The 24,293-nt window shown below is 37.2% G+C and overlaps 3 protein-coding genes across 5 annotated transcripts in view; 2 read left to right on the top strand and 1 right to left on the bottom strand.

Annotated features, from left to right (window-relative positions):
* The window catches only part of atxn7 (ataxin 7), a 69,670-nt gene extending 64,073 nt beyond the window's left edge, over positions 1–5,597 (top strand). For both annotated transcript variants that reach the window (XM_089125250.1, XM_089125249.1), the window contains exons 13-14: positions 2,673–2,815; positions 2,890–5,597. In XM_089125250.1, coding sequence (XP_088981376.1) covers positions 2,673–2,815; positions 2,890–2,907 — 161 coding nt within the window. In that variant the 3' untranslated portion in view covers positions 2,908–5,597. The remainder of the gene's footprint in view (positions 1–2,672; positions 2,816–2,889) is intronic.
* A 251-nt stretch (positions 5,598–5,848) lies between these two features.
* psmd6 (proteasome 26S subunit, non-ATPase 6) lies at positions 5,849–12,997 on the bottom strand. Its single transcript, XM_039673415.2, has 8 exons — positions 12,708–12,997; positions 10,378–10,583; positions 9,254–9,399; positions 8,933–9,152; positions 7,784–7,892; positions 7,085–7,253; positions 6,922–6,999; positions 5,849–6,041 (listed from the first exon to the last, which is right to left on the bottom strand). The coding sequence occupies exons 1-8, from the start codon at positions 12,841–12,843 to the stop codon at positions 5,945–5,947; spliced, it is 1,161 nt and encodes a 386-aa protein (XP_039529349.1). The 5' UTR covers positions 12,844–12,997; the 3' UTR covers positions 5,849–5,944.
* A 316-nt stretch (positions 12,998–13,313) lies between these two features.
* On the top strand, positions 13,314–21,165 carry slc2a9l1 (solute carrier family 2 member 9, like 1). 2 transcript variants are annotated; one of them, XM_089125188.1, is made up of 13 exons: positions 13,314–13,436; positions 13,741–13,836; positions 14,737–14,897; positions 15,025–15,149; positions 15,253–15,354; positions 15,475–15,604; positions 16,635–16,783; positions 16,887–17,074; positions 17,235–17,345; positions 17,474–17,575; positions 17,652–17,727; positions 19,538–19,665; positions 20,534–21,165. In XM_089125188.1, exons 1-13 carry the CDS (start codon positions 13,350–13,352, stop codon positions 20,717–20,719), a joined length of 1,641 nt encoding a protein of 546 aa, XP_088981314.1. In that variant the 5' UTR covers positions 13,314–13,349; the 3' UTR covers positions 20,720–21,165. The 2 variants fall into 2 exon arrangements, with proteins under 2 accessions (XP_088981314.1, XP_039529279.2); XM_039673345.2 differs by lacking the exon at positions 15,253–15,354.
* Positions 21,166–24,293: the final 3,128 nt, after the last annotated feature.

The following is a 24,293-nucleotide window of genomic DNA, read 5'->3' as shown; positions in this document are numbered from 1 at the left end:
TTCTCGAAACTCTGGATTCTGATAGAGGGCCATGAGACTTAGACCTGAGCGCAAAAATGGAGGCTCTAGACCCTTCCAGAGCTGAGATATCGAAACTCAAAATTTCGACCCGAAAAAAAACGACAGTGTTACCCCTTATGTTTTGTTTTGGGGGGCAAAAAATTAAGTATTCTCAATCTTCTCGAAACGCTGGATTCTGATAGAGAGCACTGAGACTTACACCTGAGTCCAAAAATGGAGGCTCTAGACCCTTCCAGAGCTGAGATATCGAAACTCAAAATTTCGACCCAAAAAAAACCCGACTGTGTTACCCCTTACTTTTTTTTTGGGGGGGCGAAAAATTAAGTATCCCCAATCTTCTCGAAACTCTGGATTCTGATAGAGGGCACTGAGACTTACACCTGAGTGCAAAAATGGAGGCTGTAGACCCTTCCAGAACTGAGATATCGAAACTCAAAATTTCGACCCGAAAAAAAAACGACAGTGTTACCCCTTACGTTTTTTTTTTTTTTGGGCGAAAAATTAAGTATCCCCAATCTTCTCGAAACTCTGGATTCTGATAGAGGGCACTGAGACTTACACCTGAGTGCAAAAATGGAGGCTCTAGACCCTTCCAGAGCTGAGATATCGAAACTCAAAATTTCGACCCGAAAAAAAAACGACAGTGTTATCCCTTACGTTTTTTTTGGGGGGGCGAAAAATTAAGTATCCCCAATCATCTCGAAACTCTGGATTCTGATAGAGGGCCATGAGACTTAGACCTGAGTGCAAAAATGGAGGCTCTAGACCCTTCCAGAGCTGAGACATCGAAACTCGAAATTTCGACCCGAAAAAAAAACGACAGTGTTACCCCTTACGTTTTTTTTGGGGGGGGCGAAAAATTAAGTATCCCCAATCTTCTCAAAACTCTGGATTCTGATACAGGGCACTGAGACTTACACCTGAGTGCAAAAATGGAGGCTCTAGACCCTTCCAGAGCTGAGATATCGAAACTCAAAATTTCGACCCGAAAAAAAACCGACAGTGTTACCCCTTACGTTTTTTTTTGGGGGGGCGAAAAATTAAGTATCCCCAATCTTCTCAAAACTCTGGATTCTGATACAGGGCACTGAGACTTACACCTGAGTGCAAAAATGGAGGCTCTAGACCCTTCCAGAGCTGAGATATCGAAACTCAAAATTTCGACCCGAAAAAAAAAACGACAGTGTTACCCCTTACGTTTTTTTTTTTTGGGCGAAAAATTTAGTATCCCCAATCTTCTCGAAACTCTGGATTCTGATAGAGGGCCATGAGACTTGGACCTGAGCGCAAAAATGGAGGCTTTAGACCCTTCCAGAGCTGAGATATCGAAACTCAAAATTTCGACCCGAAAAAAAAACGACAGTGTTACCCCTTACGTTTTTTTTTTTGGGCGAAAAATTAAGTATCCCCAATCTTCTCGAAACTCTGGATTCTGATAGAGGGCACTGAGACTTACACCTGAGTGCAAAAATGGAGGCTCTAGACCCTTCCAGAGCTGAGATATCGAAACTCAAAATTTTGACCCGAAAAAATAACGACAGTGTTACCCCTTACGTTTTTTTGGGGGGGCGAAAAATTAAGTATCCCCAATCTTCTCGAAACTCTGGATTCTGATAGAGGTTACTGAGACTTACACCTGAGTGCAAAAATGGAGGCTCTAGACTCTTCCAGAGCTGAGATATCGAAACTCAAAATTTCGACCCGAAAAAAAAACGACAGTGTTACCCCTTACGTTTTTTGGGGGGGGGGGGGGGGGGGCGAAAAATTAAGTATCCCCAATCTTCTCGAAACTCTGGATTCTGATAGGGGGCACTGAGACTTACACCTGAGTGCAAAAATGGAGGCTCTAGACCCTTCCAGAGCTGAGATATCGAAACTCAAAATTTCAACCCGAAAAAAAAACGACAGTGTTACCCCTTACGTTTTTTTTTTTTGGGCGAAAAATTAAGTATCCCCAATCTTCTCGAAACTCTGGATTCTGATAGACGGCACTGAGACTGACACCTGAGTGCAAAAATGGAGGCTCTAGACCCTTCCAGAGCTGAGATATCGAAACTCAAAATTTCGACCCGAAAAAAAAACGACAGTGTTATCCCTTACGTTTTTTTTGGGGGGCCGAAAAATTAAGTATCCCCAATCATCTCGAAACTCTGGATTCTGATAGAGGGCCATGAGACTTAGACCTGAGTGCAAAAATGGAGGCTCTAGACCCTTCCAGAGCTGAGATATCGAAACTCGAAATTTCGACCCGAAAAAAAAACGACAGTGTTACCCCTTAAGTTTTTTTGGGGGGGCGAAAAATTAAGTATCCCCAATCTTCTCGAAACTCTGGATTCTGATAGAGGGCCATGAGAATTAGACCTGAGTGCAAAAATGGAGGCTCTAGACCCTTCCAGAGCTGAGATATCGAAAGTCAAAATTTCGACCCGAAAAAAAACCGACAGTGTTACCCCTTAAGTTTTTTTTGGGGGGTCGAAAAATTAAGTATCCCCAATCTTCTCGAAACTCTGGATTCTGATAGAGAGCACTGAGACTTACACCTGAGTGCAAAAATGGAGGCTCTAAAAAAATTCCAACTGAAATTCATTTATAGACTTTGCATAATTATTAGATGGTGTTTGCTCATTGAAATTTTGCAATGTCTTTGACAGCGTCTGGAGCGGGGGGAGGAGGAGGACAAGGTCCTGGCAGGCCCAAAATGGCCAAGTCTCCATCAATCAACAACATCCACAGCAAGCACGCTCGCTCTATACCCAGACCGCCAGGGCTCCCAAACAATTCCCTCATACATCAGGTTCGTTTCTTTAAATCATCCGCTTGCTTCATTGTTTCAGTTCAGAATGTAACATTGCCCGTTATTTCCGGCAGCCAAAGGCTCGTCCCTGACACCGGTGTGGAGGCTCTGAGCGTGCTGAGCAGTAGGCTGGACCCAGAGCTCCCTCAGCCCCCTAATGCCACTCTGCACGAGGCCTTCTTTTTCTCTTACTCTTCCCACAATCCTCAGGGTGGAATGCACACTGGGTGGCCCATTTGATGTCCTTCGTGGGGATTTCCTCCCAAAGCCATGCAGGGGCACTCTCCTGGGATAGGATAATAAGCCAGAGAGATCTAGTTCTCCTGTCGGTGGTTATAACGAATCTATACAATGCACCATTGGGTACAACGCCTGCTGCGTAGAGCTACCCAGCCTGAGCACTTACGCTGGGGTCTGAAGGTACAGATTTGGGCTGGTACGTAGCCTCACCAACACTACCAGGCATAGGAGGGATGGGCAACACAAACAAGATGAGTTCTGTGTGGGCTACTGGAAACTGAAATCCTACTCAGCCTGGGAGGAAGTGTACAGGAGAGGAACATCCCTACAGTAGACACACAATCAACTTAAGTTAATCATAACACGCGAAGGCTGAGTAAGATCGAGCTACGCTCACTGCAGATAGACCATGACAGGAGTGGAGTTTCAACACGAGCAACCTAAACTTAAAAGATTATGCAAACTAGACATTTTTACACCACATTTTGTTTACAGGCTAGCAAATGTATAGCAAACAGAACAAAATACCATTTATCATACACCTTTTTGTTTTTGGAGAGAAATGAATCATGTTTAAATTTAGAGTTTTGTTTTATTTCAAGGGAATTTTTATGAACTTTGTCTAAAGGAGTTACTTTTTTTACAGAACAATCCAACCCTGACTTGAACTCTAACACCCTGCATTACCTAAAGCACTTGACCCCCCCACACCTCATTCGTTTGAATAATTTCAGGTTTGTTAGTAGCCTAGCATGTCTTCACTGAATCTCTGAGCAACAGTTGTCTCTTGAAGCTCCAAAAAAGATTCAGTTTTAGGTACATTAAGGGCTTGATTCAGTAAAGCTTTTTAGCACATGCGAAAACAACTGCAGGAACAAAACGAGAGACAGCAGGTGACATCTCACTTCCTCCAATTACCCATTGTAGCACTAAAGAAGCATGTGCTGAAATCTTAATGTACTAAAATCTGCAGTCTTGCTTGAAAATGATTGTAGGAGAGCCATTTCCTGGTGTCAATGCCTTAGGCATTGACACCGTTTCAATCTCAGAAAAGGGGCTGTTGAGCCATAGAGCGACATTACAGACACACTATCATCTCGGCAATGGAGCAGACACATATACAGTAGTCTGGCCATCCCCATCTCATGAAATAACCACTAACTTTTACCGCGACCCAACGTTCCTGCATTGATCCGACACGAACCGAAAGAGCTTAGTAGCTGGACGTTCTGATTTAAATCTCATTTTCATTGTGGGTCTGTCAACTTAAAAAGGCAATAGATCCGTTTTTGGCTCGTTGATCTTCAGAAGAGTTGTTGAGCTAAGTTGGGTCTTCACTTTAAAACTCCTGTAAATTCCTGAACTCCACTGATGTCAGTCAGCAATCGTTGCTGAGAAGTAGAGCATGATTTTTTTTTCGTGTGTGCGCGCGTGAGTGTATTTTTTTCCCTTCGGCTTTTTCGTACACGAAACCGAATATAAATATTGAAGTATCCCTATTTCAGAAATACATATTTTGTTAAAGAATTGTACATATGGAGATGTATTTTTGCACAGGCATTTTCGTAAAACTTTTTGGTACAATTGATATCATTATTATTTATTTAGTAAATGGAAACATTCTAAGATTATTAGAAGTGGTTCACTGCCAAGCAAATAATGCAATACGCCACTCTATCCAAACACCCGCTTCTTGTTAGTCACATGCCGAGTTACCCCAGATTGGGAAATCATCTACCGCATAAATATATTTTTAGGTGTTAATAGTGCTTTCCCCCCCTCCCTCATATCTCAATCCACGAGGTCCGTGAATGTGATCAAAATAGCCCGTTACAACTGTGCTAAAGATTTCTGGCTGGCTGATGTATTTTGTAGGGCTTTTCTAACTGGAAGAGGGAACAAAACAGTTGTACAGTGCAAAAGGTGCACCACTGTTGCCAAATGTTGTAATTGGATACATTGCTTTTAATTACTTATTCATTTGCTTTTATTTAACGCTGACATAAAAAAAAAAAAAGAGAGAAAGTGCCTGAATTAGTTTCTCATTGACTGTTGTTAAGGCAGAGCTTTTTATTTCATGTATTCAATTTTCCACAGTACTTGAATGTTATAAAAAAGGTTTAGAAACGTTTTAAACCTGCCTAGGAATCTCATACATCGCCCTTTTCCCCTTCAAGTAGAGCAGTAACTGATTGATGAAATGCATGGCAGAGGAGTGACAATGATGTGAGAAAAGCTTCCTGTCTGTCCCTTATATTCTTTTATGACTACTTTTGATATTAGAAATTTTCAAAGCGAGAGGGATCGATATTTTTGTGGCAAAGTCAATGATTTCAACCAATGTTTTAGGCAGATAAATGTACTGTTTACCTTGAAATTGTAACTCCACTGTTTTCAGATGACGAAAGCTTTGTGAAGATGTTCGCTCAAACAACAGATTTGGAATGTGAATCTAAGATAAAGACAGTTTGCTTTTTGGGGAAGAAGCCTCTACATATAAACCTATGTATAAGTGTGTATATTTTGATTTCTTTCTTTTTTCTTTTTTTTTTTCTATACATATTCAAAAATCATTTGATCAGCTGGACTTTTGTGTGTTGGCTGCTATGTAATTCATGAACAAACACAGTAGAGTAGATTTACTTAATATTTAAAGAAAAGATTGTATAGTATATTTGTTTTGTAACAAGTTTCTGTAAATATATAAAAAAAAATAATTTATACAGTTATTTATAAGAAAAAATGTGTCACTCATCTTTTTTCTCCATTTGCTCACACAACGGAGAAACTCTGTTTCCTCCAATTCAGTTTTATTATATACTGTACATAAAACAAAAGACAGGTTGCTCTCAAGAAAAGATGGGTATCGATCAATCGCCACATGCTGGACTACATGTTGATCACTCTGGACAGCTTCTGCACTCTGTTGAGCAGGAGATCGCCTTTCTTTATGGTTTCTTGGTACTGCCAGTTCTTACTATCAGGTCTGGGAGAGAAAAAAAGGACAAGTTATGCCTTGTTCACACTGCATGATTTTAAAACGTCGGGCTGAACTGTGCGGTTCACACTACATGACTTGCTCTCAGTGAAATCTGGAGTGTTCAAGTTGTTAACTGTTCACACCACACAACACAACGTGATTTATCCACAACAGGAGGTAACTCACTACACGAGTTGACAACGCACTGCATAGAGATACAACCACGATCGAATGATAAGAGCAAATCATTTGCGAGCTGTTTCAGTACTATGTTACGGTCTAAATCCTGAAAATAATCAAATAAATAACAAGTTGACAACAACTCTGTCACCCAACGATTCTATATTGTCAACAAACCACGTTTTGTCACGAAAAAAACACGCAATAAATAAATAAATATTGCGCCAATACCCAGCGAAGAAGAGAACACAACACGTGAATATGGACGTCAGACAGAAACTAGTGCTGCACACTGTTTGCTCGACGATCTGCTCTGAGGGAAGAAATGGAAAAAAAGAGAGAAAAACTAAGATTTACCTGGTGTCCTCAACCCATGCGTTGCTATGATTGGCTGTACTCATGACATCACTGAGTTAGAGTCGCGCGACTGCTCTGGATATCTAGCAGGCTAGATATTTTTCTGGGCTCGGTGATGCGTCTGCGAGCGTTTTCGCTGCGTTGTTGGCTCTTTCATACTAACAGATTGGCAAGCGTTCATCGTCCGCTAATCTCCCGCGATTTGCACGCGATAACACCCTGACCTGTCGGCGACTCAACGATTTGCAAATCGGGCTTAAAATCATGTAGTGTGAACTTGGCTTTAGTTGACCATAGATCAAACAGGGATTTAAATGATTAATAGATGCATTAACAGTTAGGTCTTCACCTGTTGGTTTCCACAATCTCATTAACTTTGTCGATCTTGCAATGTAAACGTCCAGCAGCGATAAATCGTGACAACTCCCTTGGGAAAGGGAAAGACCAAAGTGAGTGAAGAAAATGTTTCCATAAATTATAGCATAAAAGTTTATATGAATGTGGGAGCGTACTGGTCGATGAACTCTGTGCTGACTCCAAACGCTTCGGCCATGTATCCCAGCGTGAGGGAGCGGTAGGATTCCAGTAACTGGCTGTAGGCCAGGATGCGCATCTCTCGAACATAGTAACGGTAATGAGGAGCAAACAACCAGTCTTGCTTCATCTCCTGTTCCACTCGAGCTACAGGAGAGAAATGGATGGATAATCTAACAAACATTTTTTAGGAGAAGTGCTTTCAATAAACACTGCGAATAATATAGCTTACAGCATCTTAAAGTGGAGAGTGGCTAGTTAAGCAATAACATTCTCTTAAGTGAGTGACATGAAGGCCAAGTATAGACCTTATTCAGAGCAGCGCCATGACAGGTATGAAAGTGAGGCTGTGAGGGATAGACTTACATGAGCAGAACAATCCAAAAACACATTAAATAACAGTACAGCCCATTGAAGAGATGCATGACTGTCCCTCACAGACTCGCTTTCAATCTCACTAAAAAAAAAAAAAAGATGGCGCTGCCGTGAATAAGGCAGTTCCTCTGCATTTAACCCATCCAAGTCTGTGCACACACACATACATTGAGCAGTAGGCAGCCATTTTACTGTTACGATTGAGAGTTAGGTGTCTTGCTCAAGGGCACCTCAGTCATTTCATGCCTGTATTGAGAATCAAACCCATGACTTTTGGGTCACTCGACTGTTATTTTACTTACCCAATGATTGGAAGAATACAGAATAACGGCACTCGTAGAGAGAGAAGAGGTACTGACGGACGGCAGGTAAACTGTGCAACACCTCCAAGATCTCAGCACCTTTAATCACCTGAAAGAAAGCCAGAGATTCCAGGGTTTATTTCTATTAGATTGAATTGTATCTGTATCAGGTTTTAGCCATATAACACTTAAAACGCTTAAAAAGGAAGCCTTTTGTTAGCGGACTACTCTATGGAAATTGCACACTTGCTTTTTGATACCAAAAAAAATGGATCTCTTACGTAGAGCTAAAGCATTTTGTGTTACTCTGGATAAGTGTAAAAATTCACATAAATTTATATATGCGATTCTTTAAAGCTGGGGAACCATAAATGGGAACCTTAAATGGGTGCTAGTAAAGAGGTCAATTGTAAATTTGAGGGAAAATATTTTTAGGGCTGTCAAAATTAATGTTAATTTTAAAACATTTAGAGAATTTCATTTTACCTTTTATTCGGATTTCTAAAGTCTAGTTTGAAATCATGAAATTAAGCATGATTAATTTATTTTATTGACAGCCATAGTCTTTAACATTAAGAAATCAACTAAATTAAAATTAAAACGTATTTGTAAGAGTTTCACCATTACCTTTATCTTTACACAGCTAATATAAAGAGAACATTGTAATATTCTATGATAATCAAATAGCAAATTAATTTTATAAGCAACATAAAATAACTTCTTTTTCTTTACTTTTGTTAGTGGGTCCGTGGCATCAAAAAGTGTTTAAAAACCCCAGCTCTGTAGACTGAGGAAGCTGAGAAGACAAAATATAAAAAATGTCCACACTACCATTAAAAAGTTTGGGGTTTGTATCTTATGCTCACAGAGGCTCCATTTATTTGATTAAAAATACAGTAAAAATATTGTGAAATATTATTACAATTTAAAATGACTGCTTCGTAATATTTTAAAATGTAATTTATCCCTGTGTTGCTAAATTTTCAGCATTATTACTCAACATTATTATACGTGTGTGTTTGCCAACCTTACTAAGTCATAGTATTGCATTTTCTAAAAAAATATAACACTAGCCCAAAGCAGGACTTAAATCACATTTGTAAAAACAAAACCAAGAAACATCAGCACTACATTTAGGCCAGATCTTACCTTCTCTCTCAGGTCAGGCCTCTTCAGTGCGATCATACACACATACACAGTGTATGTAACAAACGTCTTGTAGTCCATAAGCTCATACGAGGTGAATGTGGAGACAGTGTCCAGAAAGAGCTCCGCTGCCTGCTTGAAATCCCGAATGGCCACGCAGTAGAGACCCTGATACACCTTCAGACGATTCCTCCGGTCCCAGTCACCACCTTCTTCAATCAGACTGTTCATGCATGCAAAGTTCAAGAGTCAGGCCAACATTACAGCTTGAGATGCATTTGTTCACTAAAAATAAGTATACAGTCTATTATAGTAATACCACACCTTTTGGCTTTCTCGGTGTTGCGTGTTATGAGGTCGTTGTCCATATAAAACAGGCCGATCCTCAGCAGGTAGAAAACAATATCTAAGCGATGACCAAGAGCAACAGTCTTGTCATAGGTCTTCCTGAAGGCAGTCAGGGCCCCTTCCTAAATGAACGGCAGAGAAATATAAACAGTGCATTAAAAGATGAAGTTGAAATAGTGTAAGAATCAATACAGCGAAGTTGAACAGAAAACAGGACATTGAATTTACAAATGCTACATGCCCATGAACAGATGTAACCAACATCATCAGTCAAAAGTTTGGGGTTAGTATATTTTTTTTAAGAAATTAAAGGCTTTAATTCAGCAAGCATGCATTAAATTGATATTAAATTGATCAAAAGAGACAGTAAAAACATTTATAATGTTACAAAATAATTCTGTTTCAAATAAATAGTAAGAGATTAAGAACCAAAACTGTTTTCAACATTGATAAGAAATGTTTCTAGAGAACCAAATCATCATATTTGAATGATGGGGTCAATTTTTTTTTTTTTTTAAATTGAGATTTATGCAGTATTTGAAAGCTGAATACATAAGCTTTCCATTGATGTATGGTTTGTTATGAAAGGATGGGATACAACTATTTGAAAATCTGGAATCTGGGTGCAAAACATTGAGATAATCGCCTTTAAAGTTGCCCATTTATGTTTGCGATTGTGCTGCATTCACTCACAAAAAAGAAATTATATTATAAATAATTATAAATATATAAACACAATTGTTTTATACATTTACGGTAGGAAATGTACTAAATATTTTCATGAAACATGATCATTATTTAATTTCCAAATGATTTTTGGCATAAAAAGCTGTGCCTTCACAGAAATAAATAACATTTTAAAATATATTAAAATAGAAATTGTCATATTTCACAATATTACTGTTTTTACTGTTCGCTTGCAGTAAGTTCGCACTGCAGCCTTGGTGAGCTCCCGCTTAACATTAAAAAAAAAAAAAACATCTCATCAACCCCAAACTTTAAAATGTAATGTATATGTAATTCATGTCTAAAAATGAGTCCACAGTTCTTTCAGACATTGTTCAAATCATCATCATCATCATCACTGTGTGAATTCTTACCTTGTCACCGATGCGTATGAGATATTCAGCTTTGGCCATCATGGCATCCCTGATCTCACTCTCGCCGAGGTTCTTCTCGGCATCTTCCAAAACATCATCCAGACGTTTCAGCTCGTCCTCATTTTCTTTCTTCATCTTACTCAACAGATCCGTGTCCGCCTGCCATTTCAGATCTTTACACAGAGTTTCATAGTATGGGGCCATATCTACAAAATAGAGCATCACATCACCAATCACCATATGCACATTTTAGGACTTTCACTTATATAATACAACCAGTTCTTGATATGTATGAAAGGAAATGCATTCAAAAGAGAAACAGTAGAGAAACGATGCTCTACATAAAGGGTTTTCAATCTTTTAAATGTCACGAACCCCCAAAATATGATTTTTACGTATTTAATCTATTTAAATGAAATGTACTTTATTTATATTAAATAACTAATATCAATAACTGATATCTTATTCCATTTTAATGACCAGAATTAATCATACCCCTGGTAAATATGATTTAAAAAAAATGGTAGTAAAAAATAAATCCATATTGATTATCCTTTTGTTCTTTCAGAGGAAGCACAAAGGCCAAATTTCCTGAATCATCCATCACAATGAATAAAACCAAAGAACATGGTTCTGATGTGCATCAAAAGATTGTTGAGCTTCACAAAATAGAAAGTGGATGTAAGAAAAATAGCTAAAGAATTGAAAATTCCCATTTTGACCATCAGGGCAATAAGTAAGAAGTTATAATCAACTAAAGATGTTACGATTCTGCCAGGAAGAGGATGTGTGTCTATATTGCCTTAATGGACGGTGAGGATGAAAGTTTGAGTGGCCAAAGACTCTTCAAGGATCCCAGATGGAGAATTGCAGAGATTAGTTGAGTCTTGGGGGTCAGAAAGCCTAAAAAAAATATATCAAACAACCCCTGCATCCCCACATGTTGTTTGAGAGGGTTTCCAGAAAAATCCTCCTCGCTCCTCCAAAAACAAACTCTAGCATATTCAGTGGTCACACACGACTGGATCTTCAAACGGCACAGGGTTCTGTGGTCAGATGAGACTAAAAAAATAGCTTTTGGGCAGTAAGCACACTAGATAGGGTTTGGTGGACATGAGGATAAAAAGTACCCCATGTGTACAATTTAATATACCATTGGATCATTAATGTCGGGGGCCTATCTTTCTGCAGGAGGTCCTGGACTTCTTATTCAAATACATGCCATTGTGGATTCTATCAAATATCAACAGATAAAAAATCAAAACCTGACGGCTTCTGCTAGAAATCTTATAATTGGCCGTGTCAATTATATCAAAAATCAACACAAAAATGTGTTAGGGAGCACAAAATGAAGCTTCTGCCAAGACCGTCCCAGACCCTGACCTGAACCATATAAAAATGAGTGGTCTGAACTGAAGAGAAGAAGCACCAACATGGATCTGGGAATCTGGAGAGATTCTGTATGGAGGAATGGTCTCTGATCTCATCAGGTGTTCTCCAAACTCATCACATCAGGCATTATAGCAGAAAACTCAGTTAACAGAGTTATCAGAAAACTCAGAAAACAGAGTTATCTTGGCAAAAGGAGATTGCAAAAAGGTATTTAATAAAAGGGTATGAATAATTGTGGCCAACGTGTTTTGGAGAAAAACATTTATTTTATAGTGATTTCCCCCCCACTTTCAATTATTTTACTTAAACAATAGGTTAGGATTTTCCCATTTTTTTTGAATGAGAGATCAAAAGGATAAACAATGCGGATTTATTTTTTACTGCCATTTTAGATAATATTTTACCAGGGTTATGATTAATTCTGGTCACGCCTGTACATAACTTAAATGTATAGAATTACAGTGTTTGTTGGCAAAAAATAATGATTTGATAGCAGTTGTTGTCGTCACAAAGGGAGGGATAATGTTTTAAATAGAGGAATATGTCGGTTAAAATTCTCATAGCTTTTTTTGTAACGTTTATCAAGAATCGTTACGGCATGAGTCACTACATAAATAATTTCTTTAAAAAAAATGTTTCTAAAAATAGTGTAAACAGAGTGATTATAAAAAAATTATATTATAAAAGTTATTATTATAAAATAGCAATTAAGAACATTAATAACCGACATTCAAAAGTGCCAGATGAAATGTACAACCACCAAACACAGTAGCAGCTAATAGCTAATGTGCTACTTGGTTTAGCCTGTCAACCAGCTAAACCCCAAATGCAGGAAAACGATAAAGCTCGTGCATGAAACAGGTGAATATGTTGTAGTAGAACAGAAACTCTGTAATATATTTGCTAAACGGACAGTATGTGTGAGTGAATGAACTCACTGTTGAGTTTGATGGCGTCCATCAGCTCGCTCTTCACTTTAGCATCCTGTTTGTGAGTCAGTAAAAACTTCAGCTGAGCTATTCTCAGATTAGGGTTTTTCGGTAAACCCTCTTCCTCCAGATTTTCCAACGGCATATTTGCAGAGCTAAAAAATGACTACAGAACAACGGGAGAATATGTTACGGCTGGGAATGATAACGATGAACTAGTAGTGGCAACGATGACTAGGGGGAAATCTAAACAAAAAAATCGGTAAATTCACTTCCTCCTGCTCTGGAGACAACGACGCAGGGTAAAGACGGTCAATCGAAGCTAAACAACTAACAAGAAAGAAAAACACTGCCCTCGTATGGTTGTATGGAATATTGCATCTACAATCATATATGATTGTAGATGCAATTCCTAGCTTGAAAAACACTGAGTTCACAGAAAAGTTCACATTCTTTCATTGTTCAATATTCTAAAGACCCAACAAAATTAGCCTATACATTGCATACATTTTTAAAATAAAGCTATTTTATCCCTGGATAAATCCTTCATTTTTATATAGGTTAGCTAGAGGTATTTTTAGAAGACAAAATGTGACGAGTCATTCCAGTGTCAAAAATTAATCAAAATCCTCCCCAAACTGCCTAACAGAGATGACTCTGTATTTATTGAAGAGAAGCAGTCGTGATTCATGGACACAAAACAAGAATATAAGCATGAAGAGCATATTGAAGGAACTGGTAGGAACATTTTAGGCTACTAGCTATACGTAGCAGCCTAATAATTATATTACCAGAACTTTGAACTAGAAATCTAGTGAAATGAAATCTGAACTAGCCTATAATAGGATGATAAAAGAATCTCATTAGCCTATTTAAACAAAATCATAATGGTGAAGATATTGTCTCTGTGAACTATTTCTTTCAACTAAGTGCAGAGTTAAACACTTAACCAAAGTTTACTCATTTACTCAGAATGTGTGCTGGTTGTGAAATATGGACATGTTGAATATGAATGTAGTGAACACTGTGTCTATAATTTCAGGTTGGTGGGAAAGCGCTTGTCTTTATCATTGTGCTTGGTTTGGGTGGATCATTTCAGAATGGATTTCATCTCGCAGCGATCAGCTCTCCGTCCCCAGTGCGCACTTGTATTTCTATTGATTTTGTCACTGTTATTACATCACGAGTGCAGGTTACATTTTATTTTAAAGTGTCCTTGTTAGTGCCACTCTTAGTGAAATATGGTTCTTTATAGTGGAAACAGGTTCTTTATAGAGTATTTAAATGTTCTTTACAATTAGAAAAACATGGTTTGTTTTTGAACTTCTCACTGAAAGGTTCTTTGGGGAACCCAAAATGGTTCTTTTAAGGCATCATTATGAAAACCCCCTTAAGCTACGTGGATGTTTAAGGTTCTTCGTGGAACCATTGATGTCAATAAAGAACCTTTATTTTTTAAAGTGTAAGGATAAATGTCTTTAATGATTGAGGTTATTAATTTTTTTTAGTGATTAATGTATGCGTACAAGCTGCTTAATTCATAAAATGTACTCAAAATAAAATTAATTTAAAACAAAATTAATAAATGAACACCCATTTAATGATGGGAACCCCTAAGCGCCAGTTGGTGTAACTTAAAAAATAAGTGAGGGAACCCGTTGCCTTACAATTAAATAAGTAAATAAACTTCAAGCATAATTGAAAAAAAAAAGTTATGTGGAATTTTTCAATTATGCATTAATTTTATAAAGCTACTTGATAATTGTTAGGCAACCGGTTTCCTTTTTTTTTAAGTCAAATCAACTGATCAGATTTTACACTTTTCTTTTAAGATTGAACTACACATATAATTAGGGTTCATTAACAACATTACTTGAGGGAGGGATAGGGTTTGGTTTAGTAGCTTTTAATTATGCATAATTTACCATTACTATAGCAAGTATATGTAACGTAACAAAGACACTTTTACCAGAAAGTAACATTTTAGTACATCTATGTCAATCAATTCACGATTTGTTTCGAATCTGTTTGCCCACAGTACATTCAGAGCTTTATTAACAGCAGCTGGATCCATCACTATGGAGATGTCCCAGGAGAGAAGACCATCACCTTGATCTGGTCTGCTGTGGTGTCTCTATACGCTTTTGGAGGTCTCATTGGCTCCATATCTGTCCGATACTTAACCAGTCATCTGGGAAGGTTAATGTCACCTATCCTCGTCTCCTTTCTCCATTCTGACTTTTAACTTGTGATAAGTAGCATTATCATATCACTCTGGCATAAAAAAAAATAGGATGGTCCTTTACAGTTTACATTCTTCTTTCAGAAAAGGAGCCATGCTGTTGAACAGTGCCATCGCAGTTGTGGCCACAGCCATCATGTACATTAGCAAACCAGCATACTCATTTGAGTTGATCCTTGTAGCACGCTTCCTAAATGGATTCGGAGCAGGTAGGTCAGACTGTATTATAAATAATATATTATTAATATATATATATATAGCCTATTATACATTTTTTAACTCTGCAATAAGATGTAGCTTAAAGGGATATAGGCTCATTTTACAACTCACTATGTAAGTCATTGAGACCAGAAACTGTCTGGTTACTGATATTCTTCTTAATATCAGAAAATCGTCTGAATGGATTCGAAAACGGTAAAACCCAACTGTTTAACTCTAGGGAAGGGGTAAAATGAGCCTATTTCCAAAAAAGTGGATTATCCCTTTAATAATAATTGATGTGTATTGTGATTTGCTTTTGCTCTTTGTTGGAAGGATTAGGTTTGAGTGTCCATACCATGTACCTGGGTGAGAGTTCACCAAAGAAAATCAGAGGGATGGTGACACTCACAGCCGCTACCTTTTTGTCCCTTGGTAAACTGGCAGGACAATTTGCTGGCCTCCGGTAATAATTAAGTATTAAAGCAAGAGATAGATCTTTTCTTCCGTATTGTAACCTGAGTGAAATGGATTCAAGTCGGCATGAAATGAAAGTATTTGTGATAGTATTGCGATAGTATAGTATTTTCATCCCTTTTTGTGACGGCTTCTTGAACAAAAACAAAAAGGCGGGTCTTGATTTTTGTCTAGGAATTGATTGGATTGAAAAAAGTAGGCGAGGCTTGGTTCTATCCATTGGTTGTTGATTGGACGGAGGCAGATCTTGAAGTCGATTGCAAGAAAGAGGCGGGGCTTAAGCAGGCAAAGTTTCATTTCACCGAGTTGTGACGTTTTGATTAAAAAGATTTTCATTTCATGCCTACTTTAAAGGGATACTGCACTTTTTTGGGGAAATAGGCACATTTCACAACTCCCACAGTTAAACAGTTGGGTTTTACCGTTTTCGAATCCATTCAGACGATTTTCTGATATTTAGAAGAATATCAGTAACCAGACAGTTTCTGGTCTCACTGAAGTCAATGGGACCAGAAACTGTCTAGTTACTGATATTCCTACCCATGACACGACCAATTCGTACGAATTCGTACGAGTGATTAAAAAGTGGCTAATTCGTACTAATTCGTATGACCTCACTCGTACAAATTCATACGATTTTTCTAAACCCACGTAATGGTTAGGTTTAGGGGCGGGGTCAGGGCTAGGTCATTCATACGAATTCATACGAATTGGCCAATTCGTAAAATATGTACGATTTAGCAAAATCGCACTAATTTGTACAAGTGAGGTCGTATGAATTGTTACGAATTAGCCACCGCGTAAAATTCGTACGAATTCCCGTGAAATCGGGTTGGATATTCATCTAAATATCAGAAAATCGGCTGAACACATTAGAAAACGGTAAAACCCAACTTTTTAACACTGGGGGAGTTGTAAAATGAGCCTATTTCCCAAAAAAAGTGGAGTATCCCTTTAATGCTTGATTCAATTTATGAATATTTTTTTGAATTGCTCTAAGATTCTCATTTCATTCACAGGGAAATTCTTGGCCGAGAAGAGTGGTGGAACATCCTGTTGTGCGTCCCGACGTTTTTTTCCGTGGTTCAGTTGGCAGTCTTGCCATTCTTCCCTGATGCTCCACGATATATTCTGATAGAGAAGGGCAACACTGAACAGTGCAAAAAGGGTGCATTACATTTAACCAAATTAATGCAATTTTATGTAACTGACGAACCTCTGTATGTCATTGTAACAACCTTTTGTGTTAAATGACGTGTTTCCATCGGCAGCACTGCAGTGTCTATGGGGACCAGGAGATTATAAATTGGAGATTGAGGAGATGGTAGAAGAGCAGGTAGTCATTGGAGAGGAGCACAATAGGAGTCTGCTTGATCTTCTCAGAGACAAACACTTGCGCTGGCAGATCTTTTCCCTGCTGGTCATGAACGGATGCATCCAGTTCAGCGGCATCTCTGCTGTAAATCATTTAGCTTTTACCGTCAATGAATCATAATGTGCTTCTGTATAGATTCAAAAGTGACCTAGTGTTCCTATGTCATCGTGTTGTCAAAAAGACTGTCCATTAATGGTTACAGAAACCTTGTTAAAATATGATCTTTTACCCTTCTCGCTCATAGATCACCGTCTTTTCTTTCGATATCTTTTTGGAAGCTGGAATTCCAGTGGACAAGATCCGTTATGTCACTCTGGGCATTGGAGCATCAGAAGTTCTTGTCTCCATTACCTGTGTAAGTTCCAGAGAAGCACATGGAAGTGTGTGACTTCAAATTGGATTGGGATCTTTTTCATGGTGGAGCATCATAAATCATCTTTGTGGCCTTTTTAAAATAGCATTTCTACTTGTGTGCATGTGTAGGGCCTGTTCATTGAGAGTGTGGGGAGGAGAGTCTTGATGTGGACAGGGTTTGGGGGAATGTCAGCCATTATGGCATTAATCACAGTCACTCTTTACCTAAAGGTGGGTTTCACTCATTTAACGGCCCACAGCAAGAACCGAACAGACCTTTATCGTCTCTTCTCTATTTCATCTGCAGGACTACAGCTTTGTGATTCCATACATCACAGTCATTCTCATTTTCCTCTTCATTATTTTCTATGGAGGAGGCCCAGGTAAAGCTATTTGTATATTTATATGACAATTGACATTTCAAAAGTGCTGTTAAAACAATTAAATATAGGAGGCGGCTCGCATAGAGAACCTTTCGCATTTCACTGCGCTACATTTTCATAGCTTTCTATGTGTGGGCTAGATGAAAGTGTGCTTTTTGAAAATTGTGGGAATCAAGTTAAAAGTTGTTCAGATTTTAATAAATGCATCTCTAGACCTTGCGTTTTTGTTTTAATTCCACTATCTGCGTCTGGTGTTTTAAAATGCATTCTGTGTGAATGGCCTCTAAGTTTTGGAATTCCATTTATTCAATTGTTATTTCGGCAGTTTTGGAATTCCATTTATTTATTATTTCGACAGCTTTGGAATTCCATTAGGGACCATTAATATCAATGCATTTTTACATTCCACTGAACAGCATTTCCATTATTGTTTTAATGTTTAAAACGTACGACATGGATGCTTGACAGTTCGGCTCAAGTCTTTTGCAGAAGGACTTTTCACTATTTTTGTCAGTAGTGGGGATTTTTCCAACACATTCTCATCCTTTGGTGTCATATAGGTGACGCCATGTGACATTCCGTCGAAATACTATGCATATGGCACTCTTTAGTGCAATGTATCAATATAACATACACTGTTAAGGGTAGGTTTAGGTCTGGGGTAGGGTCTGCGTCTCATATTGACGCTAAAGGAAGCCAGTCACATATGACGTCTTGGGTTCTGTGTGTTATACTGACGCTAAAGGGTGCCTTGTGCATACTATTTCCATGAAATGTCATATGGTGTCACCCACATGACGCCAAAGGATGAGAACGGGCTCGATTTTCAGTATGATTGCATTGTTATGCTAGTAGGTGGCGGTAAGTGACCATCTTTATGAGTGCGACATTCAGTTAAAAAATGCTGATTTACTCAGGAAATATTTCACAGACTGATGCACAGTTATCAACATTGAAAATCTAGTTTTTCATTTTTTTCCTGCTATTTATTGTTTTATAAGACCTTGTCAGCAAATGACAAACAACTGTTACAATGGTGTTTCTAATTCAGTCGCTGAGGGAGTGGTGGCAATTTTGACATATTTCTCTTTTGACCAACAATATCAATCCCTTTATATTTTTTTCCTTTTGAAAAGTCATGGAAACTCTACCACCGATTTTTTTTTCTTTTGCTATTGGAGTAAATATGAAGACTTCTGCTTTGAGAACCCCCGGAAATACTAAAAATGTCCAGTGTTAACGAGTGAATCACTGAATCATTCCCCAAACTGATTTATTTACGAACATTGGTTCATTTTTGGTCACAGGGATTCACCTGTGTAATTACTTAGATGACTTTGAATTTTGAAATGGTAATTTTCACCTTATACATTATAGATCTGTTGCAAGCATAACACTCTTAAAGGGATATTCCACTTTTTTTTGGAAATTAGGATCATTTTACCACTCCCCCAGAGTTAAACAGTTGAGTTTTACTGTTTTCGAATGCATTCAGACGATTTTCTGATATTTAGAAGAATACCAGTAACCAGACAGTTGGTTGAAGTACTGAAGTTAATGAGACCAGAAACAGTCTGGTTACTGATATTCTTCTAAATATCAGAAAATCGTCTGAATGCATTCGAAAACAGTAAAACTCAACTGTTTAACTCTGGGGGAGTGGTAAAATGAGCCTATTTCCAAAAAAAAGTGGAGAATCCCTTTAAGAGTGTTGTTGTATTGAAAACAGCATTCTTTGTGTGAATAAGAACATAATGGTTGTAAACGGACTAGTTACTACAAACAACTCAAACCAGTTTGCTCTGAACAGCTGGAACAGTCATTTCGCTCGCCAATGAGATCTTCATCCAGTCATACCGCCCAGCTGCATTTATGTTTAACGGCTTCCTGCGCTGGCTGGGATTCACCGTGCAAGGATTCATCTTCCCATTTCTTATTGTAAGTCCATCAACTTACAATAATACCACAAAAATATGCACCTTTGTGATGTTTGTGGATTCAGCCACTTTATTGATGTTAAAATAATAAGTAAATTGTGCATGCTCCACAAATGCAGCATTATTAAAGGGATACTCCACTTTTTTGTGGAAATAGGCTCATTTTACAACTCCCCCAGAGTTAAACTGTTGAGTTTTACCTTTTTTGAATCCATTCAGCCGATCTCCGGTTCTGGCGGTACCACTTTTAGCATAGCTTAGCATACATCATTGAAGTGCACAAGACCATTAGCATTTCTCCTAAAAAAAATTACCAAAGTGTTTCGATATTTTTCCTATTTAAAACTTGACTCTTCTATAGTTACATCGTGCACAAAGACAGACGGAAAATGTAAAGTTGCGATTTTCTAGGCTGATATGCAGGGAACTATACTCTCATCCCTGCGTAATAATCAAGAAACTTCAGTGTCGTATCATGAGTTCAAAAAAGGTAAAACCCAACAGTTTAACTCTGGGGGAGTTGTAAAATGAGCGTATTTCTAAAAAAAAAAAAAAAAGTGGAGTATCCCTTTAAATGTCAATGCTACTTTAGATGTTTCATTAATGGTTCATGTAAGAAGCTTTTGCTATCATAATTAAAGCCATTATTATGGCTTTATTGAAATCTTGCTCCCCTTTATTTTATACAGTCATAAAAGACAAACTAAAATACAGAATGATTCTATTATACAGTATGTCTTCTTCCTGAACAATGTGTAATACCAGGCTTTCATCGCACCTTTTCGCTGCTCCTGTGAAAACTACTCTGCTGTCTGTTGCTGCAGACTTACTTTAACAAAAGGCCACATTTCTCATCCATGTTTCTGCAGGCCGCTCTGAAGTCTCTGAGCTTTGTTCTCTTCTCCTGCTTTTGTCTGATAGCCGCTCTCTACGTCTTCTTCATCCTTCCTGAAACAAAGGGCAAAACTCCACTTGAAATTTCCCAAGAGTTTAAGAACATCAGAGCATGTGGATCCTCCAAAGAAGATGCCATGTGCTTAGAGACTAAGCTTTAAAGTTGCCATATTGATGTATATGGATGGATGGGTGTGGACTGGCATTACATTAACATCATATTTATTTATCAACATTATATGTATAATGACAGACTGCTTAGCTAATATTATAAGAAAGTGACGCTGTACATTCAGCAGGATGGATGGTCTTGGGTTTATTTTATATACTCGACATGCCATAATGGATTGATGACTGTACGTTATCCAAATTAATACATGGCTATACACTCTAAAAAATGCTGGGTTGTTTAACTCAATTTTGGGTCAAATATGGACAAACTCAAACATTGGGTTAAAAATGTCATTTAAAAATGTAACCCAATGGCTGGGGTTGTCCATATTTGACCAAAAATTGGGTTAGTAACAAACCAGCATTTTTTAGAGTGTATTCAGTGTAACAATAAATAAATAAATACTCTTGATTCTAGACTAGTTTTTTAATTAATCGTAAAAAAAAAAAATATTGTTGGTTTAACTTAAAAAAGTAAGTAACCTGGTTGCCTTCAAATTTTAAGTTGATTGAACTGGAAAAAGTGAGTTGATACAATGAAGGAGATTGATTTAATCATCAGAAACTAAAAATAATAAGTTATCTCAACTAAATAAATTATTTAAGTTGATTTGACAAAAGAAAAAATGTTGTGATAAATCTTGAAAATATTTTTTTTTTTACAGTGAAAACTTGTTCTGTTGTTTGATCTGCGTGTTTTCTTGCCACTCAAAACACTGTGAAACTTCTGGACCTTTGAATTCATTTTTTTTTCCTCAATGACTGAAAAATGTCTAACTAGCCTACATAATGTTGAAAGTAACCCATCTTAAAGTAACCCATCCGATAGAATGGGGTTAACCTTACTTAACTATTCAGAGACTGTATTGACATATTGTTTGATTGAACATTATGTCAATACAATCTCTGAATAGTTAAGTGATGTTAACCCCATTCTATCGGCCCACCCAGGTAATTTCGCTGGGCTGTGGTTTTGTAGAACCCTGTGAAGGTTCAGCACAGGGACTTCCTCTCTTATCAGTCCCGGACAGACTGGCCCCGTATTCCCAGCCTCGTTAGCGTATAATAGGTACTGTGTGTAAACTTCATAGACCAATAATGATTGACATAACTAGAAGCTTTATCACCGCCTCAGCAGTTTCACAGGATTAACTGGAGGAATAATTTAACTGACTATCAATGATTATGGACATCCCAAAATATCACATCGGAAATGAAAGCTTTAGTGTAAGTTCTGCAATGAAGACTCAATCAGTGCGTCATGTATTACCTTGCCTCTAACCAATCATGTGCTGATTCTCACAGTATAAAAGATTGGTATGTACATTTGTCTGATCGCCAAAGAACTTATAATTTCACGTGTGCCGAGCTGTTAATAAATATAGGCTTGCTATATAATTTTATCTGCCGAGTCTTTAGAACATTTTTTTTTTATTTACATATTCCCTAATGGGAATGACCCATTTTTAGTCAGAAACTAGTGAGGGGATTTAAATAGGCACAAATTTTAGAGGCTTTAGAGTTAGAGGCTTTTGCATCTGAACTCTTCACATATATATATGAAGAGTTCAGATGCAAAAGCCTCTAAGTGCCATTTGAAATTTTCTTCTAAAATGATAATTTTTATCAAGCTTGTATATTTAAGTTCAGTAATTTCACTTAAATGGCAATGAAGATTACCTATTAATTGTCATTTAAGTGAAATTACTGAACTTAAATATACAAGCTTGATAAAAATGGTCATTTTAGAAGAAAATTTCAAATGGCATTTAGAGGCTTTTGCATCTGAACTCTTCATATATATATATATATATATATATATATATATGAAGAGTTTAGATGCAAAAGCCTCTAAGTGCCATTTGAAATTTTATTCTAAAATGATCATTTTTCTTGTATATTTAAGTTCAGTAATTTCACTTAAATAACAATTAATAGGTAATTATCATTGCCATTTAAGTGAAATCACTGAACTTAAATATACAAGCTTGATAAAAATGGTCATTCTAGAACAAAAATTCAAATGGCACTTAGAGGCTTTTGCATCTGAACTCTTAACTTTTAAGCATTCATAAATTATATATATATATATATATATATATATATAATTTATGAATGCTTAAAAGTTAAGTTTTGTGACAAAAACAACAGCTGAAATCTGTTATTTTTTATCAGAAATCAATCCCTGCGTCACAAGTTAAATAACCATCCATCTATACACAATTTCATTTCGATTTAAATTATGGGACATTATGCAATATTTCCAACGGCCAAAGGGTGGCGCTGTTTATTCACTGCAGGGTTACAGTAAAGCACACTGCAGTGCGATCAGCTTTTAATAAGAACCGAAGAGTGATATGTTATTAAATTCCTTCAACATGACACACACGAATTCTACACCAGAAGCAATCTTCTTCATTACCACCTATGATTTGACCTCTTTTTTTCTGACAATGTTAATATAGTCATCAGCAATCTTTCCTTTCAAATTTGTGGAACTGATAACTTGAACATTTTCATTTTTTAAACCTATTTGATATATACTGTGACTTTGTAAAACTATCCCTAAAGTTTTACAGAACAATTTACAAAAAATTAGCCTGCCATTATTTTGAAGCACCCACTTTTGTAAAATGCTTTGCTATTAATGCATATTTTTCCGGTCACATTCTCTGGAGAGAACATGTTAAAAATAAGCCACTCCACAGATCTTAGCCTTGTGCTGTACTGAGATATGCTCATGGTTTATTTTTGCTAATACAGAAAGTAGAATAGGTTATTCACACTACTGTTCAAAAGCTTGAGGTCAGAGTCATGTTCACCAAGGCTGCATTTATGTGGTCAAAAATGCAGTGAGAACACTATTGTGAAATATTATTACAATTTAAAACAACTTTATTCTATTTTGACATGAAGAGTTCAGATGCAAAAGCCTCTAAATGCCATTTGAAATTTTCTTCTTTAATGATGATTTTTATCAAACTTGTATATTTAAGTTCAGTAATTTCACTTAAATAACAATTAATAGGTAATTATCATTGCCATTTAAGTGAAATTACTAAACTTAAATATACAAGCTTGATAAAAATGATCATTCTAGACGAAAATTTCAAATGGCATTTAGAGGCTTTTGCATCTGAACTCTTCACATATTTTCAAATTTAGCGTATTCCTGTAAGGGCAAAACAGTTTTCAGCATCATTAACCATTTCTTCTTATTATCAAAGCTGAAAACAGTGATGCTGTAAACTGATGGAAACATATTCAGTTCTTTAAAGGGATAGTTCACTTTGAAATTAAATTTTGGTATGTTTTTAGCTTACCTCAAGGGCATCCAAGATGTAGGTGTCTTTGTTTCCACAGTGGTTTCAATTTTGATATTTGTAGCTTAAACCATTCATGTCATCAATCATGTAATGGAGATCTATGGTCACCACCTCGAAGAGCATGCACAGAGAAGTCCAAATTAAACATGATTTAATGACTAGTAAATGTAAGTACACTGTGATGGCATAAGACATGAAACGAGCAGTTTGTGTGAGAAAACGAACAGTATTTATATCG

Source organism: Pimephales promelas, chromosome 21, assembly GCF_988280905.1.
Source record: "Pimephales promelas chromosome 21, fPimPro1.hap1.1, whole genome shotgun sequence".
In the NCBI taxonomy this organism is placed as follows: domain Eukaryota; kingdom Metazoa; phylum Chordata; class Actinopteri; order Cypriniformes; family Leuciscidae; genus Pimephales; species Pimephales promelas.
This window is presented reverse-complemented; position numbering and strand designations above follow the sequence as displayed.

Coding starts and splice junctions, on each gene's coding strand:
- psmd6 (XM_039673415.2), bottom strand. CDS start 12,843: ATGCCGTTGGAAAATCTGGAGGAAGAGGGTTTACCGAAAAACCCTAAT. Junction 7,254..7,783: donor TGTATTCTTCCAATCATTGG/GTAAGTAAAATA, acceptor TCTCTCCTGTAG/CTCGAGTGGAACAGGAGATG. Junction 6,042..6,921: donor GAGATTGTGGAAACCAACAG/GTGAAGACCTAA, acceptor TTTCTCTCCCAG/ACCTGATAGTAAGAACTGGC.
- slc2a9l1 (XM_089125188.1), top strand. CDS start 13,350: ATGACTCTGTATTTATTGAAGAGAAGCAGTCGTGATTCATGGACACAA. Junction 14,898..15,024: donor TTAACCAGTCATCTGGGAAG/GTTAATGTCACC, acceptor TTCTTCTTTCAG/AAAAGGAGCCATGCTGTTGA. Junction 19,666..20,533: donor TCATCTTCCCATTTCTTATT/GTAAGTCCATCA, acceptor ATGTTTCTGCAG/GCCGCTCTGAAGTCTCTGAG.